Genomic DNA, 14574 nt, shown 5'->3' with positions numbered 1-14574 from the left:
CTCCACTCTAAATGCTTTGCAACGTTTGTTTTTGAAAGTAGTGGTTTTCTGATTGCAGCCCTCCTGTGAAATCCGGCTTTGTGCAGCTCCCAGCGAACAGTTTTTGTGGAAAGTGGGTTCTCAAGGTGGTCATTAAGATCTGCAGTAATTTTGGGAGCTGTACTTTTGTGATCCTTTCTAACAATTCGCATAAGAGTCCGACGATCCCTATCTGAAAGTTTTGGTTTTCTTCCAGAGTTTTGTTTCAACAAGGAGGTTTTTTTCCCCCTTTCTCTAAGGCTGTCATTATTTTTGAGGCAGTACTTCTTGATACACCAAACATTTCAGCTGTTTTCATTTCACTAGAACCTGCCATATGAGCACCAACAATTTGACTTCTTTGAAAGTCCGATAGATCTGTCATTTTAATGAATTTTAATTATCATTTTCTGATGATATCTGAAAAGAAACAGCAGTTTTAGCAAAACATTAAGCAACCCTAATAATAAATTAAAAAAACCCAAAATAAACAAGCTTTTGACGGTTTTTTAGATATTTAAAATTATGATGCTAGGTGTTTCCATTATTTTGTCCAACCCCTGTATATATATATATATATATATATATATATATATATATATATATAATATTTGTCAGGAATGGCAACAAAAGAAAGAAAGAGACCTCGATATTATGCAAATAGAGGAATTTATCTGTAAAAATGTGACACTTATTCAGTAGCCATGATAAAACTCCGAGTTTCGGATGCCAGGGTGGACCACCCTACCAAAAACTCCACATATGGACAGTCTTTTGGTGGCTGCTGCTGTCCTATATCTGCAAGCTGGACTAAGGCTAGGAGTTTGTCTCTGTAAGTGGTACAGCAAGTTATCCAGCAAGTGTTAGATATACAATTAACAAGTGATCAGGGACTATTCTTTGTAACTGAACTAATACATAGGATTTAGCCCTGTAGCACTTAAACAGGCCATATCCTGCACCGAATATTCTGTTTTATGTTCAAATCAGCTAGATCCAACCTTGCACCTACCCTAAAATGTCATTCTAAACATAAACAAGTACATCATCAAAATGTCAAAGCTATGAGATAATGCATGATTAATTCAAGACAATGTGAATAAATAAGCATTACATTTGACAATAATCTGAATGTTAAAGAGTTAGATACAGAAAGATATGGTTCTGTTTGTGCTACAGTTAAGGCTATTGATGACGATAAAAGCAGGGCTAAAAGAGTAGAGAAAGAATAAAAAATGTTATCCGACGTATAATGATAGCAAGATATTAGGTGACAAAGTTAATGCTCCAGACTAGTTTCATAATATTGCTGTCCCTATTTGCATGGTTCAGGTATATATTAGTTGGTATTAGTTACAGATAGAAAAGAGGATTATGAAGTTAATGAACTTGGGGAGGGGTTTTGCTAAGCTTCAGATCAGTAATATCATAGGTTAGGTTATTAGTAATACTACACTGCTAAAAAGTCCATTTCATTTTATGTTTACAGCAGATCCCTGGTTCATTTCATTTTACTAATGTCTTGTATTGGCTAGAATTCTCTCTCAAGTCTCCTTTGTATTCGGTCTGCAAAATACCTTTCCTCCTTGTATGGCACTGCTGAACCCCATTACTGACTATCTTAAAGCTAATATTTCTGGACTTTAAATTAAAAATACATTCAACAAGAAATATATCTTGAATATATATTCAATACCGAACTTCATTTTTTTTCTCTTTCTATGATCAATATTTTTTAATTTTGTTGCTGATAGAACTATCATGGTTCTGGAATCTGATCATCTCTAACTATTTACAGGTTTATTTCCTTTTCAGCTATTTACTTTTTTTCCTCATTCTTTTCTGTCAATATTTGTCATTTTTCTATTTTTTCAGAAAACTTGATTGTAACTAACCTCCAGAAGCTGAAACTGCAAAAGAGTAATAAAACAAAACATTGTGCTATATATATGTACATACATATATATATTTATGTATATATATAGACTCACAATTACACACCTGTACACTTAAACATCCATGCATATATATCTATATATCTAAAAATGTGTGAGACAGTGAAATGAAACATTTTGCTTTAATGACATTTGGCATTTCAGAAATTATTGATGCTTTGAAATATTATTTGCACCTTCTATGCACCTTAGCATATATCTTTTTAAAAATTGTTTCTATCTTTAAATGTATGCTTTTTTCCGGACTATAACTGAAAAAAAGAGAAAAAAAAGAAAAAATGGACTCCCTATATTGTAGTCAATAACTACCTATCCTAATGCTTTGCTTTAGTCTTGAAGGACTTGATATAAATGTTAGATTTTAATTTTCTGTTAGAAACATGTCCATAATGACTTAGTGGCTGTTGAAGACATTTAATAATATTTAATGTTTTTTGTTATTTCTTTTAAACTGTGATAATAATACAACCTGTTCTGTCCATCCTAAATAGATGGATTTTAATTTTTTACAATTGTTTACAAATATTTCATTAATCTACTCATTTTAATTACTCCAATCCATTAGAGATCTATGTATGAAGAAGTTGATTTAAAATAGGACTGTTAATTGTTGAGAATTAATAGAGAAGTTTTTGAGAAACTAAAAATAATGAGAAAAGATTTCTTGTTTTCTTTTATTACATTGTAAAAACACTATTATATGTGCCAAAATTTAACGATGGATGAAAATATCTAGGGGTTAATTAACTACTGTAATTATTTTGTATATAAAAATTAGTTCCCAAGCATTTATTCTTTTTTTTTTGTTTGTCCTTTCAAATTTTTGAAATAGTAAATATCTTTTTGAATGCATCATTTTAAGCCATGTTAGCCAATTGTGTTGTTAATTGATCTGCAGTTTTCATATTAACCAAAATATTCACTTGATCACTATAAGCTGATATGAAATATTTCTATATGAACCAATTTTTTTTCACCCAACCTTAAAATATCTGCAAAACTACAGAACACTTGTTGTTCATCTTCTACAGTACTATCAAAATCAGGATACAAAAAAAAATAGCAAAACAGCAAGAGACTATTCTTGTCACGTGTCATTGAAAAGTGTTATTTTCTATGTCTACATAACCTGCGATGTTATCATTTATTCTAGGGCCAAACCTGTGTATTATGGCAAACTGCCGTCTCTTAGGTGAGTAGTTGCACCTAGGCTTTACTGTACTGCTAAGAACACTTATTGTAAAACTATTTCTTACTTGTGAACATTACCTAGCTTGAGATGAAAGATTAATAAAACTTATGGGTGTGTATGTGTGCGTATATACATATATAAAATTACTGTTTATTAACCTACATTTAAGACAGCTATTTTCAAATCCTTCTTATTAAAGTAGTTTATTCTAGGCACACACACAAAATCATGCTACACACTCTTATGTAATTTACAATGTTCTATTACTTCCCATTGATATGAAATCTGACCACATCTTTTTTAACTTGTATTTTCATCATGTAATTTTCTTTCTCTTGCTCACCATACTTTAATGATATTAATTTTATTTGGTTCTAAATTTCAAATTAATAGGTTACTCAAATTATGCTCACGTGCTATTCTTTATGCATTTAAAATCTAAACATTTTGTTGGTTTTCTTGCAAATATAATGAATTCAACATCCTTCAAATATATCTTGTATATTTAGAATAGTTCTTATGAAAATATAGTGAATATATTACCTACCATTCCTGGTAGTTATCTACAATTTGGTAACACTAGGAATAAAATGACACCAGAAGAAATGATGGCATTGTGGTGAACAAAAACTGCAGACATCTGTTCGATACAAGCAAAAGTTGAATCCTTATTTGGTGACATATTTACATTAACAAACTATCTTAAATACTATAGTCTTCCTCCAGCTTTAGTGACATCTCTTTTTGAATATATTTTTTGTGATTACAGAAGAATTTTTGATGCAAAAAAAAAAAAAAAATTACACAAGATTTTCCAAATTTATTTTTAATTAGAAATATTGAAGGGAATTGTAATATAAAAAAAATATACAAAAAGTCTCAAAATCTGGATACAAGAGCAAAGGAAGAAATCTGTGTGTGGATGGATGCATATGTGTGCATATGTAGATGTGTGTATGTGTAAATGTTTGTGTGTGTGTATGTATGTGAGTCTATGCGTATGTATGTTTACTGGTATGTATATACGGCTTTTTGGGGTTTAATTAGGTCTTTTTTCTTCACAGAATTGAAGTCAGTCACTTACAAAGTGACAAGGCTCTTTTGTTTACATCAAGAGAGCTCTTTGGATTTGTGATAGCTGGACTAGTTTGTGTTTGTATGTATGAATTTATGTGTGCGTGTATGCAAATAAAATTTCACTCATATAGTGGAAATGCATACTACTTCAGTACACAAGCATGTGTGCTTTAATGCTGTGTGTGTGTGTGTTTAGCCTAGAAACTTCAAATGGTGAATTCCAGAACTGTTTTACAAATTTTCTCTCAACCTCTAATTAATTATTTTTGGAGTGTGCAAATCAGTTTTCTTTGTTCTCTTTTGGAAAACCCCAACATTTCTAGGCTTTTTGCAAATCTATAGCTAGAGTATAAGAGCTGTAAGTTTCTCAGAAATTATTCATATACATCTGCTTTTTTCCCAGATTTTTGGCAAGATATTCACATCTGCTGGGCCATTCATCTCTGCATCAATGCATGATTTTTGCTCTCTGTCCATAGAACACTACCTGGCCTGTTATGTTTACATTAGGTTTACCATTTCTATTGGAATATTTCACCAGTGTTCCTTAATATAAGAGTGTGGATACTTTCCAATTCAGCTTTGTCTTTGGTATGGTTGTGAGGACAATCTTTCCTGTCGTACTGTTGATGATTTTAGCAATAATGTTGTGTCTCATGGTAAAGTATCTTTTGAACATTTTTGGACAACTGGATTGGTTGGTGTTTGGGTGTGGAGGATGTAGAGGGGCTGGCACAAGACCACCAAATATGGAGAGCACTGGTGGACCTGGTTGGCTCTATGTATGATGACACCTCTGGGGCCACTAACTTGGAATGAACCCAGCTCCATCAAGCAAGAGCATGAAACCAAGCCAAGTTGATGATATGGAGGCTACCTTCCTCACTAATGCAGTACTATTGACATTTTGTTTCTCAGCTTGTGGTCTAGAGGCATCCTAATGTTCCTTGTTGATTAGATATTTAGCAACTATTTCCTGGGTAGTGTAATCTTCTGGATGAGTTGTGATGTCAAAATTATCACTTTTTACATCCACTTTCCATCATGGCATATGTTGAACAAACCATCAGCATTTAAGCCCCCTCCCATTGGGAGCTACTGCTCTCCAAGACGAAGGTGCTCACACATATCATCAGGTTTGGTTTCTATGGCTGGATGACTTCCCTAGTGCCAAGCACTTTACAGAGTATACTACATGCATTTTATGCATTTTTCTCATGACACCAAAACAAGAGAGATTGAACAGTTCTTAGTAAGACAGGACTTGAAGGACCTTGTAACCCTACACTTTCTCTGCTTAGTGTGAACAATGGCTGATAAGGGGCCTTGTGCACAATAAAGGTAAATTTGGAAAGGGAATAATAACAGAAAGGCCAGAAGTTGGGATAGGGAGTGAATGTATGTATGTATGGAGAGTACTCAGTAAATTAGGGTAGGTGCATTTACACAGATGACTTGGGGGTGGGGAGCTGGAAAAAGAACAATGACATCAAAAGGAACAGAATAGATGGAAGAGTGGAAAGAAGAGTGGAAAAAAGACAGGGATATGTAGAAGTGGCTTGGCAGTAGCAGGTAGACAAAGGTAGCTGTTGGTGATTAGGTAAAGGTAGAAGAGGGATGGTAATAGAGGTGAGAGTGAGTGATAGCTGGCAGCAGAAAGAGTGATGTTACTGTGTATTGATAGGTGATGGCTGCTTAATGCCATCTCTTATATATGTCTTTTGAAGGGCACGTGGGGCTGGTGTGATGAGCACAGGTAGTGGCGGTTGGGAGATGAGTTGGATGACTAGGAGTGAAAAGAAGGGGGGGGTGAACAATAGACAGGGGTAGTTGGTCAAGGGTGTAAGGTGAGGGTCAGCAATTGTAGGTCTGGCAGGATACAAATATTGCAGCCTCGAAACACTCTGCTCAAGTTGGAGTAGGTCTCACCATAAACAAACAGGTCTTCTACAGTATCATGTATCACCAATTATTATGGTTCTCTGATGTCTTTGAGATGCAGCATCTTCTGGTTTGCCTTCATCACTTTGTCCTAAGTCTTCATTGGTCACCTTCTTCCACAGGTTCCACTAACTTGCAGTGTTTGGTGTTTCTTTATACAGCAGTCATCTTCCATGCACATCACATATTCACACTAGCTCAGCCTTCTCACATGTGAACATGTGATTCCTGTTATACCCAGTTTTTCTCTCAGTTCATTTGTTATCTAGCAATCATGTACACTAACATTGCACATCAATCAGAGTATGTTTATCCCATTTCTTTCCAGCCATTTCCAGTCTCTGTATTCAAGGCTCATGTCTTATTGCTATGCAGCATAAGTGTTTTAAAATAGAGCATCATACAATCTACTATTCACTCAGAGGGAAAACACTTTCGTTACCAACAGATTTTCTCTAATTCATTCTTACCCTGGCTACTGTGCTTTCTGAACAATCACCTTTCCTGCTAATTATGTCATCTAGGAAGCAGACTATTGACTACTTCCAGTGAGCTGCTCTTGGTCCATATTGTTCCACTGTATCTGCCACATATAAAGCAAGCCTTTTCTGTTAGTCTACTTGTGATCCCACTCCATTTCTTGTATGTTTGTAGCCTACATTAGCTACACCATTTGAAGTTTTATACCTACTCCTTTTTTATGTATCTTACTATTTCCTTGCCAATACAGAGGTCGTGTTATCTTTCCTACTTATTAAAACTTGAGTCTTTGGTAAGCTTACCTTAAAGGTTCTTAGTTTCAGGTTTTTCTTTCATGCCTACAATTTCTTTAATTCCACCATAGATTCAGGTATGAGAACTGTATCATCAGTATGTAGGTATTCTCATGGACAACCATTCTCAAACTCCTCTGTGATGGCTTATATGACTATGATGAATAAGGAAGGACTGAAGACTGAGCCTTGATGGAACCTTATCTTCATACTAAATTCAACCCTGAACCAATTGTTGATCCATACTTACAGCTATCTTTGTACATAACTTGAAAAGCTCTCATAAACCATTCATCTACACCTAGTTTCTTTAGAGACCATCTGATTACAGGGCATGGTACTCTGTCAAAGACCTTCATTTTCTAGGTAAGATGGTTGACTCTTAGCCAAATATTTCTCCTGTAATTTTGTTACTAGGAACATTGCATCTGTGGAACGTCTTTTAGATACAAAGCCTACTTGCATTTAATCTAAACTGACTGTCTCTGATTAATTTTACTCTGACTTACTCTCTCTCGCTTTCTCTTTTTCTTTCTCTTTCTCTCTCTCTCTCTCTCTTGTTCTCTGAATTTCTGAGCCTGGGCTAACAACTTGATTCCTCTGTATTTTCTTCTTTCTAAAGCATCTCCTTTGCCCTTACAGAAGTTTGCAATGATACTGCTATGCCAGTCATCATGTCTGATATCTTCCTGTCTTATGTGAATAACTATTCAGGCAGATGAATTGCTGGTCCTTCTATAGGGTCAGCATAAGGTAGGCGATGAGGTGACTGACTAGTTTCTTTGAAGTATGTGTTGCAAATTGTTAGATGAGTTGCATCACAGAACTCTAGGTGACTTATAGCTTAATGACTATAGCAGTAGATTTTGTTCTTATTAAGTTCTATAAACTATGTTATCAGTCTCTTAATAACATCAACTATAGCAGTTCCAACCTTTGCAAGGCATAGTGATTTTATTACCCATGAATGAGGAACAGTCAAATGTCATCTTATAGTTTAGCCAGACATTCAGTATATTTCAGTAGTACTGCTTTGCCCTTCCTTAAGGACAGTTTCGTTGACAAGTTGTTGTTGTTCAACACAGCCCCAAATCCTTTCTTTATTTCTGCATACAGATAAGTTGTTACATTGCATATTTCTTAAACGAACATTAAAACTCCAATGAAATGTAATTATGTTCCAGATCCTAATCTAAAATGATTAGATCATTTTGGAGAAAGCCATTTATAACCTTGAATGTGATGCCTTTCATATGTAATTATACCACTTGTGGGTTTACTGCTAGTTACTTCTTAGTAAATTGAAGATTTTTACTTACCACTCACAGCTCATGTTTAAGGTTATGGTTATATCTCTTTAGCAGTTTGATTAGTCATTGTAGTTAGTGGTTCACTTTGCACTTGAAGTCTCCAATGTTTGTCTGGAGAGAGGTCATCATTTTTGGAGTGTTTCTAGTCAGCAGTACAATCATATGGTTGTAACTGGTGGTTTGTGATGTGTATATTTGTGTGGACGTGCTGATTTCACTCACAAGGTATTGGTCAGTGCATGGATACAAGTGGAAAACGTTCACATACCAGAACTATATCTCTAATCATGGAATACTGAAAACTTCTTTACTATGCAGCCATGCTTGTACCTATTTCTATTTATGCATGGGTGTGCATATGTATATAAATGTGTGTGTGTGTGTGTGTGTGTGTGTGTGTACACGTACAACTATATACATGTATATATATATGTACATATATATTTCTATACCCTGTACCTATATATGTTTAGGTGCAGGTGTGTCAGTGTGGTTTATTAGTTTGCTTCCCAACCACATGGTTTCAGATTCACTACTTGGCACCTGGGCTAGTATTTTATACTGTAGCTTTGAGCTGGGCAAAAACCTTGAGTGGATTTGATAGACAGAAACTGAAAGAAGCCTCTGTGTGTGTGTGTTTGTGTGTGTGTGTGTGTGTGTGCGCGCATGCGCATGTCTTTGTGTCTGTCTCCCACCACCAATTGGCAGCTGGTGTTGTTGGTGTGTTTTTGTCCATGTAATCTAGCAGTTTGGCAAAAGAGACTAATAGAAAAAGTACCAGGTTTTAATATAAAAGTGCTGGGATTGATTTGTCCGACTAAAATCCTTCAAGGCATTGCCCCATCATGGCCACTGTCTAATGACAAACAAGTAAAAATATGGTGCCCCAACATGGCCACAACTCGTGAGTTGAAACTAGTTCAATTCATATATATATATATATATATATATATATATATTTATATACACACATATATATATATATATATATATATATATATATATATATATATATATATATATATATATAAGATGCTGTTCTCTCTCTTGAACCATAACATTAAATTGTAAATGCAAATTGTGTATGAGGGTGAATTGTACTTCTATAAATTTAGATATGTCTATCTTTGACTACTTGTGATGTTAGAACCAAAGATATGTAATATGCATATGAACTGTCCTCTAGTTACAATCAGCATTGTAGTTAACAGCTGAGTCCAACTTGTTTGTACTGACTGAAATTCAAAGGCATTTTGCTCCTGAACATTTTTTTCAAGACTTTTCTATTCAATAGATATAATTTACCTTTTTTTAATATATTAATGTTTGATTTGAAGAATGTTTGGCTGCTATTTCCTGCTAGGTTTATGAACTGCATTAAGATTCTCTCATTGACTTGGGTTCCTTTCAGGATTATTCAAGATGTGACTATTTTTTTGTTATATTTTATAAAAATAGAACTGATCACTTTGTTTGAGAATTCTTGAGCTAGTGCTTCACTAGATGTATGTATGTGGTGCTTTAGGTGTATGTGGTGGTATGTATTGCAAGAAATGGCTAGGTTTCTTTCTCTAACATTTTATATTGTTCAACCTACACAAGTTACTTAACTGTTTTATAAGTAACTCTTTTTTTCTCCCCATCTTTCTTTCTCTCCCTTTTCTCATACACAATTTCTGCTGTAAACTAGCAAAGAATTATCTTCTGTGAACATTAAAACCATTTGTCTTATCATAATTGCTAATAAATTCCTGTATTTTTTTTCTCATTCTCTGTGTGGTCTTCTCTGGGAAGCTGAGGAAATGAACCATTAGTTAAATGAAGAAAAAATTTAGAATTATCACCTTTCCATTTACCACTTTCAGTGATTTAAAGAATATTTCCTGCAGGGTAGACCAGTCCTCCATTCCTTATGATAGTATATGTTGACTGGAATGTAGTGGACCTTTTGCTGTGTCTAATAGAATTGAGGCTTTAATATTTTAAACTTATCCTAGACCGCTGTGATTAGTTATACGGATGTGAACTCTATAGTCTTTTCATTTATAAGTAGGGAAACAAAAATATTTCCCCTGCTGTTTTTTTTTGTAGGGATAGATATTTGTTGGTTTGCAAACCCCTGTTTTAAAGGAACTTTCCTTGTATTAGTGTTTGAAACCAAAAATTAACTTTACAAATAATGGGATTTATACTGTTGTAATGGCTAATTTTCTCTAATTGAGTTACTTTATTGAATATCTAATTACCAGAATTGACCAGCAAAAAAAAAACAAAAGATTTATTCTACCAACAGGTAAAACAGCTATGTTTAATATATCTTCATAGCATTCCAAAGTGAAAATCAATCTTTGCAAGCATCAAATATACAAACAAGTATATAAGGCAATATTATGCATGTCAACAAAAGCTTTGTAAAATAGCTTCCAGAAATAAAAATATTTGCAAATGCAATCTATCATATAGCATAGCAAAAGTTTGAAACCTCAGCTGTTCATTTTCTGCCTATATATTTCAGAATGAATTTATATGGAAGGTAATTATTAAATTTATTTAATCATCTTCACATGTTAATAAGATAAAGCCTCCTACCTTGCTGAATAATATACCCCTGTTTGTCTTGTAGTATATATAGATATATAAGAGGTCTGTATAAGCATTAAAATATATTTAAATGCAATGAGCAATAAAAGAAAGAAAACCTAATAAAAAAAAAAAGGACAATGTCAAAGGAACAAGGTTTAAAAATTCTGTATTAACTTGATACATTAAAGGGACTATCATAATGTTTTAGATGTTAGTCCTTCATCAGAGGGAAGAGAACAGTAGGGAGAGGAGGGTGGGTAAAAGGAACATTCAGTAAGAGAAAAGGAAAGAAGGAAAAAGAGGGTGTGGAGTTGGGAACCAGGTGGGAATGTGGTTCTAACAAGGATGAGGTGAGATGGGAAAAAGGGACTATGTATATGTGCAAGTATGAGTGTATCTGTGTTTAGAGATGGGCATATGAGATAGTGGGGTGTGCGTTGGTGCACAAAGGTATGAATGTGTTGTTATGAACTGTATGAAGTGAAAGAAATGGTATGAATTCTGGAAGGGCAGGGAGAGAAAAGTTAATTACAAAACACTTCTTACAGTTCATACCTTCCTTTCATGTACCACTGCCTCACATTCATGCCTTTACATGCATGTGTACACACACACACACACACACACACACACACACACACACACACACACACACACACACACACACACTTCTATCACACCCTCCACATTTCCCTTACTTTCCTTTAGCCTCACTCTTGTATCTGTTCCCTACCTCTTCCACATCCACCCTTCTTCATACTCCCTAAAACCTCACACCCACACCAATCTACAAACTACTTCCCCACATGTGAGAGCACACACACACACACACACACACACACACACACACACACACACACACACAACTATCCCATATGTCCATCTCTAAACACAGACACACCCCTATACTTGCACATACATCCCCTCCTCCATTCTCACCCCACTCCCATACAACAACATTCCCACCTGGTTCCTAACTCCTTACTCTTTGTTTCTCTCTTCTTTTACTGGCTGTTCCCTTTTCTCAATCCCCTCTCCATGCTTTTCTCTTTCCTCTGATGGACTAACATCCAAAACATTAAAACTCTTTCTCTTTCCTTTGAAGCACTGATTCTCAACGGTGGTCCATATAGCTCTTGAGGGTCCATATAAGATTTTTGGAGTTCTAAAAGCATCTTAAAGGTACCTCAAAAAATTTTGCTTTAGATGTATGTGGTGATATGTATTGCAAGAAATGGCTAGGTTTCTTTCTCTAACATTTTATATTGTTCAACCTACACAAGTTAAAAACAAAATGGGAATTTTGAAAGAAGTTTCTATACAACTAGATTTTAAACATCAAATGGCTAAGGGAGTCCACTGGAATAAAATAGTAATCAAAGGGGTCCATAGATAAAAAATGCTTGAGGACCCCTGCTTTAAAGTATCAAGCTAATATAGAATCTGTTAAAACTTGTCCCTCCACTGTTTTTTTAAAAATTATTTTTCTTTATTGCTCATTACATGTGTAATAAGTATGTGTGGGTGGGTATGTATGTATAATATGTAACTGTGTAATAAATGTGTGAATAATATAGATATGTATGTTATATATATAGAAATATATATATATATATATATATATATATATATATATATATACTTAATCATCATCATCATTATTTAAGGCCGGCTTTCCATCAAGACTTAAGTTTGACAGGAACTGGTGAACCAGAGGACTCCACCAAGCTCTATTGCCTGCTTTAGCATGATTTCTAAGGCTCGATGCCCCTTCCTAATGCCAACCACTTCATAGTGTGTACTGGGTGCTTTTTACATGTCACTCACATCAGCAAGGTCACTAAGCAAGTTGCAAGACAACACCCCGGAAATGAGTTGGGGGAGAAAAGTATTGAGAATGGTGGCTTTGTGCCTGGTGATGGAAAGAGAACATGTGACAGATGAACAGAAATGGGTGTCTTGCAGTAGAGAAGCTAACCCAATTGGAAAAAGTGAAAGTAGTGGTGAAGATGTCCTGGTTTACCTTCAAGTTAAAGTGGGGTGTATATAAGTGGTACAGAGGGTTGGGTGAGATGAGTGGGCAAGTAAGTTGTGAGAGTGTGAAAGAGTGGAAGATGGAATACAATGAGTTAGGAGAAGGTAGGAAGATGAGTATTTTTCAGGAGTAGATTGTGTGCAGGAGTATAGACATAAATGACATATCTTTGGGGGCCACATTTCTTAGATTTATTGGTATTTTCAAGCACTGCAAATGGCCTCTCATCTTGGTCCTTTTTCGTCTCTTTTGTGGAGTTCAACATCTGAAGGTCATTTTTCACCACTTCATCTCATATCCTCCTGGGTCTTCCTCATCTACAAGTTCCTTTCACATTTATAGATTAGAACTTCTTTATGCAGTTGTCTTCATCCATATGCATCACGTGACTATACCAATGCAGTCCTCCTTATTACATACTACATCTGATGCCTCTTATGTCCAGTTTTTTTTTTTATCTCAAAAGCACACTTGTCATCCATGCTCAAAGACAATGCACATCCAGCAGAGCATGCTAGCTTCAGTTTTTTCAAGCTTTCGTATATCCTTTGCATCCATAACCCATGTTTCACTACCATATTGCATTGTTGTCCATACACTAGTATGCAATCTGCCTTTCATTCTGAGGAAAAGGCCCTATATTACCAACAAAGGCAAAAGCTCTCTGAATTTTCCCTAGCTGGTTCTTATTCTAATGATTACACTTTCAGAACATTGTCCTCCACTGCTAACTTGATCACTTAAGCAACAGAAACTATCTACTACCTCTAAAAATCCTCCTAGGTATTTGAAGAAATCTGTTTCCTCTGTGTTCTTGGTATTTATTACTCCTACACATCTGTCAAACTTTTCTGTTAACCTTCCTGTGATTCCACTGCACTTCTCGTGCCAATAGCTTGCACTGGGTACACTGTATGGAATTTCTACCTATACCTTTTCTACATACCAAGCAGGGCCATTTCCCTTTCTTCCACACCTGAAATTTCTCCTAATTTTACTATACATTCAGCTGTAAGGTCATATTTATATATGAGGTGGTACCAAAAAGTTCCCAGACTAATTATGTTTAATAAAAAAAATAACTTAAGTTTTAACATCTCCTTTAAAATAGTTACCTTGTGCAGTAATGCACTGGACGCAGTGTTCCTGCCACTTTTGGAATCTGGCCTGGAAGTTGTTTTCTTTAAGCAGGTTGAAGACCTTCTGCAATTTGCTCTTGATCTCATCAACGATGTTAAAACAGCAACTGTTGAGCTACATTTTCATCTTCGGGAAGAGATGGAAGTCTGCAGGTGCTAAATCTGGCAAATAGGGCTGGTGCAGAAATGAAACCCTGTTGTTTTTGGTGAGAAACTCATGAGTGAGAAGAGCTCGGTGACAGGGTGCATTGGCATCATGAAGAATCCAATTCTTCACACACAACAGATCCAAGCACTTTCACTGAATGTCCTCCCTCAAATACTTCAAAACATCAATGATTGTCCTCTGATGATCCTCATGCATAAGCTAATGAATTTCCTCCATATTTCCATGGATGACACTTGTGGCAGGTTTTCCAGATTGCTCATCGTCTTCCAGGGACGTTCTACCACTTTTGAAATGCCTGTGTTTCTTGAAACATTGTGTACAACCCATTACCTCATCACTGTAAGCTTGCTGAAACATGCTCATTGTTTCTGTTGCAGACTTC

General features: G+C 35.3%; 1 protein-coding gene across 33 annotated transcripts in view; it reads left to right on the top strand.

The window, feature by feature from the left end:
• LOC106869890 (echinoderm microtubule-associated protein-like 2) overlaps positions 1-14574 on the top strand; it is a 220070-nt gene that overhangs the window by 102097 nt on the left and 103399 nt on the right. For 9 of the 33 annotated variants that reach the window (XM_089359974.1, XM_089359978.1, XM_089359973.1 and 6 more), the window contains 2 exons: positions 3127-3165; positions 10782-10799. The exons of 21 other annotated variants lie outside the window; for them this stretch is intronic. In XM_089359974.1, the coding sequence (XP_089216100.1) occupies positions 3127-3165; positions 10782-10799 (57 nt within the window). The remainder of the gene's footprint in view (positions 1-3126; positions 3166-10781; positions 10800-14574) is intronic. 3 more of the 33 variants (XM_089359979.1, XM_089359971.1, XM_089359983.1) reach the window with 1 other exon arrangement.

This window comes from Octopus bimaculoides, chromosome 11 (genome assembly GCF_046866305.1).
Source record: "Octopus bimaculoides isolate indiv1 chromosome 11, ASM4686630v1, whole genome shotgun sequence".
Classification (NCBI taxonomy): Eukaryota; Metazoa; Mollusca; class Cephalopoda; order Octopoda; family Octopodidae; genus Octopus; species Octopus bimaculoides.
Note: the sequence above shows the minus strand (reverse complement) of the source record. Positions and strands in the feature narration are given on the sequence as shown.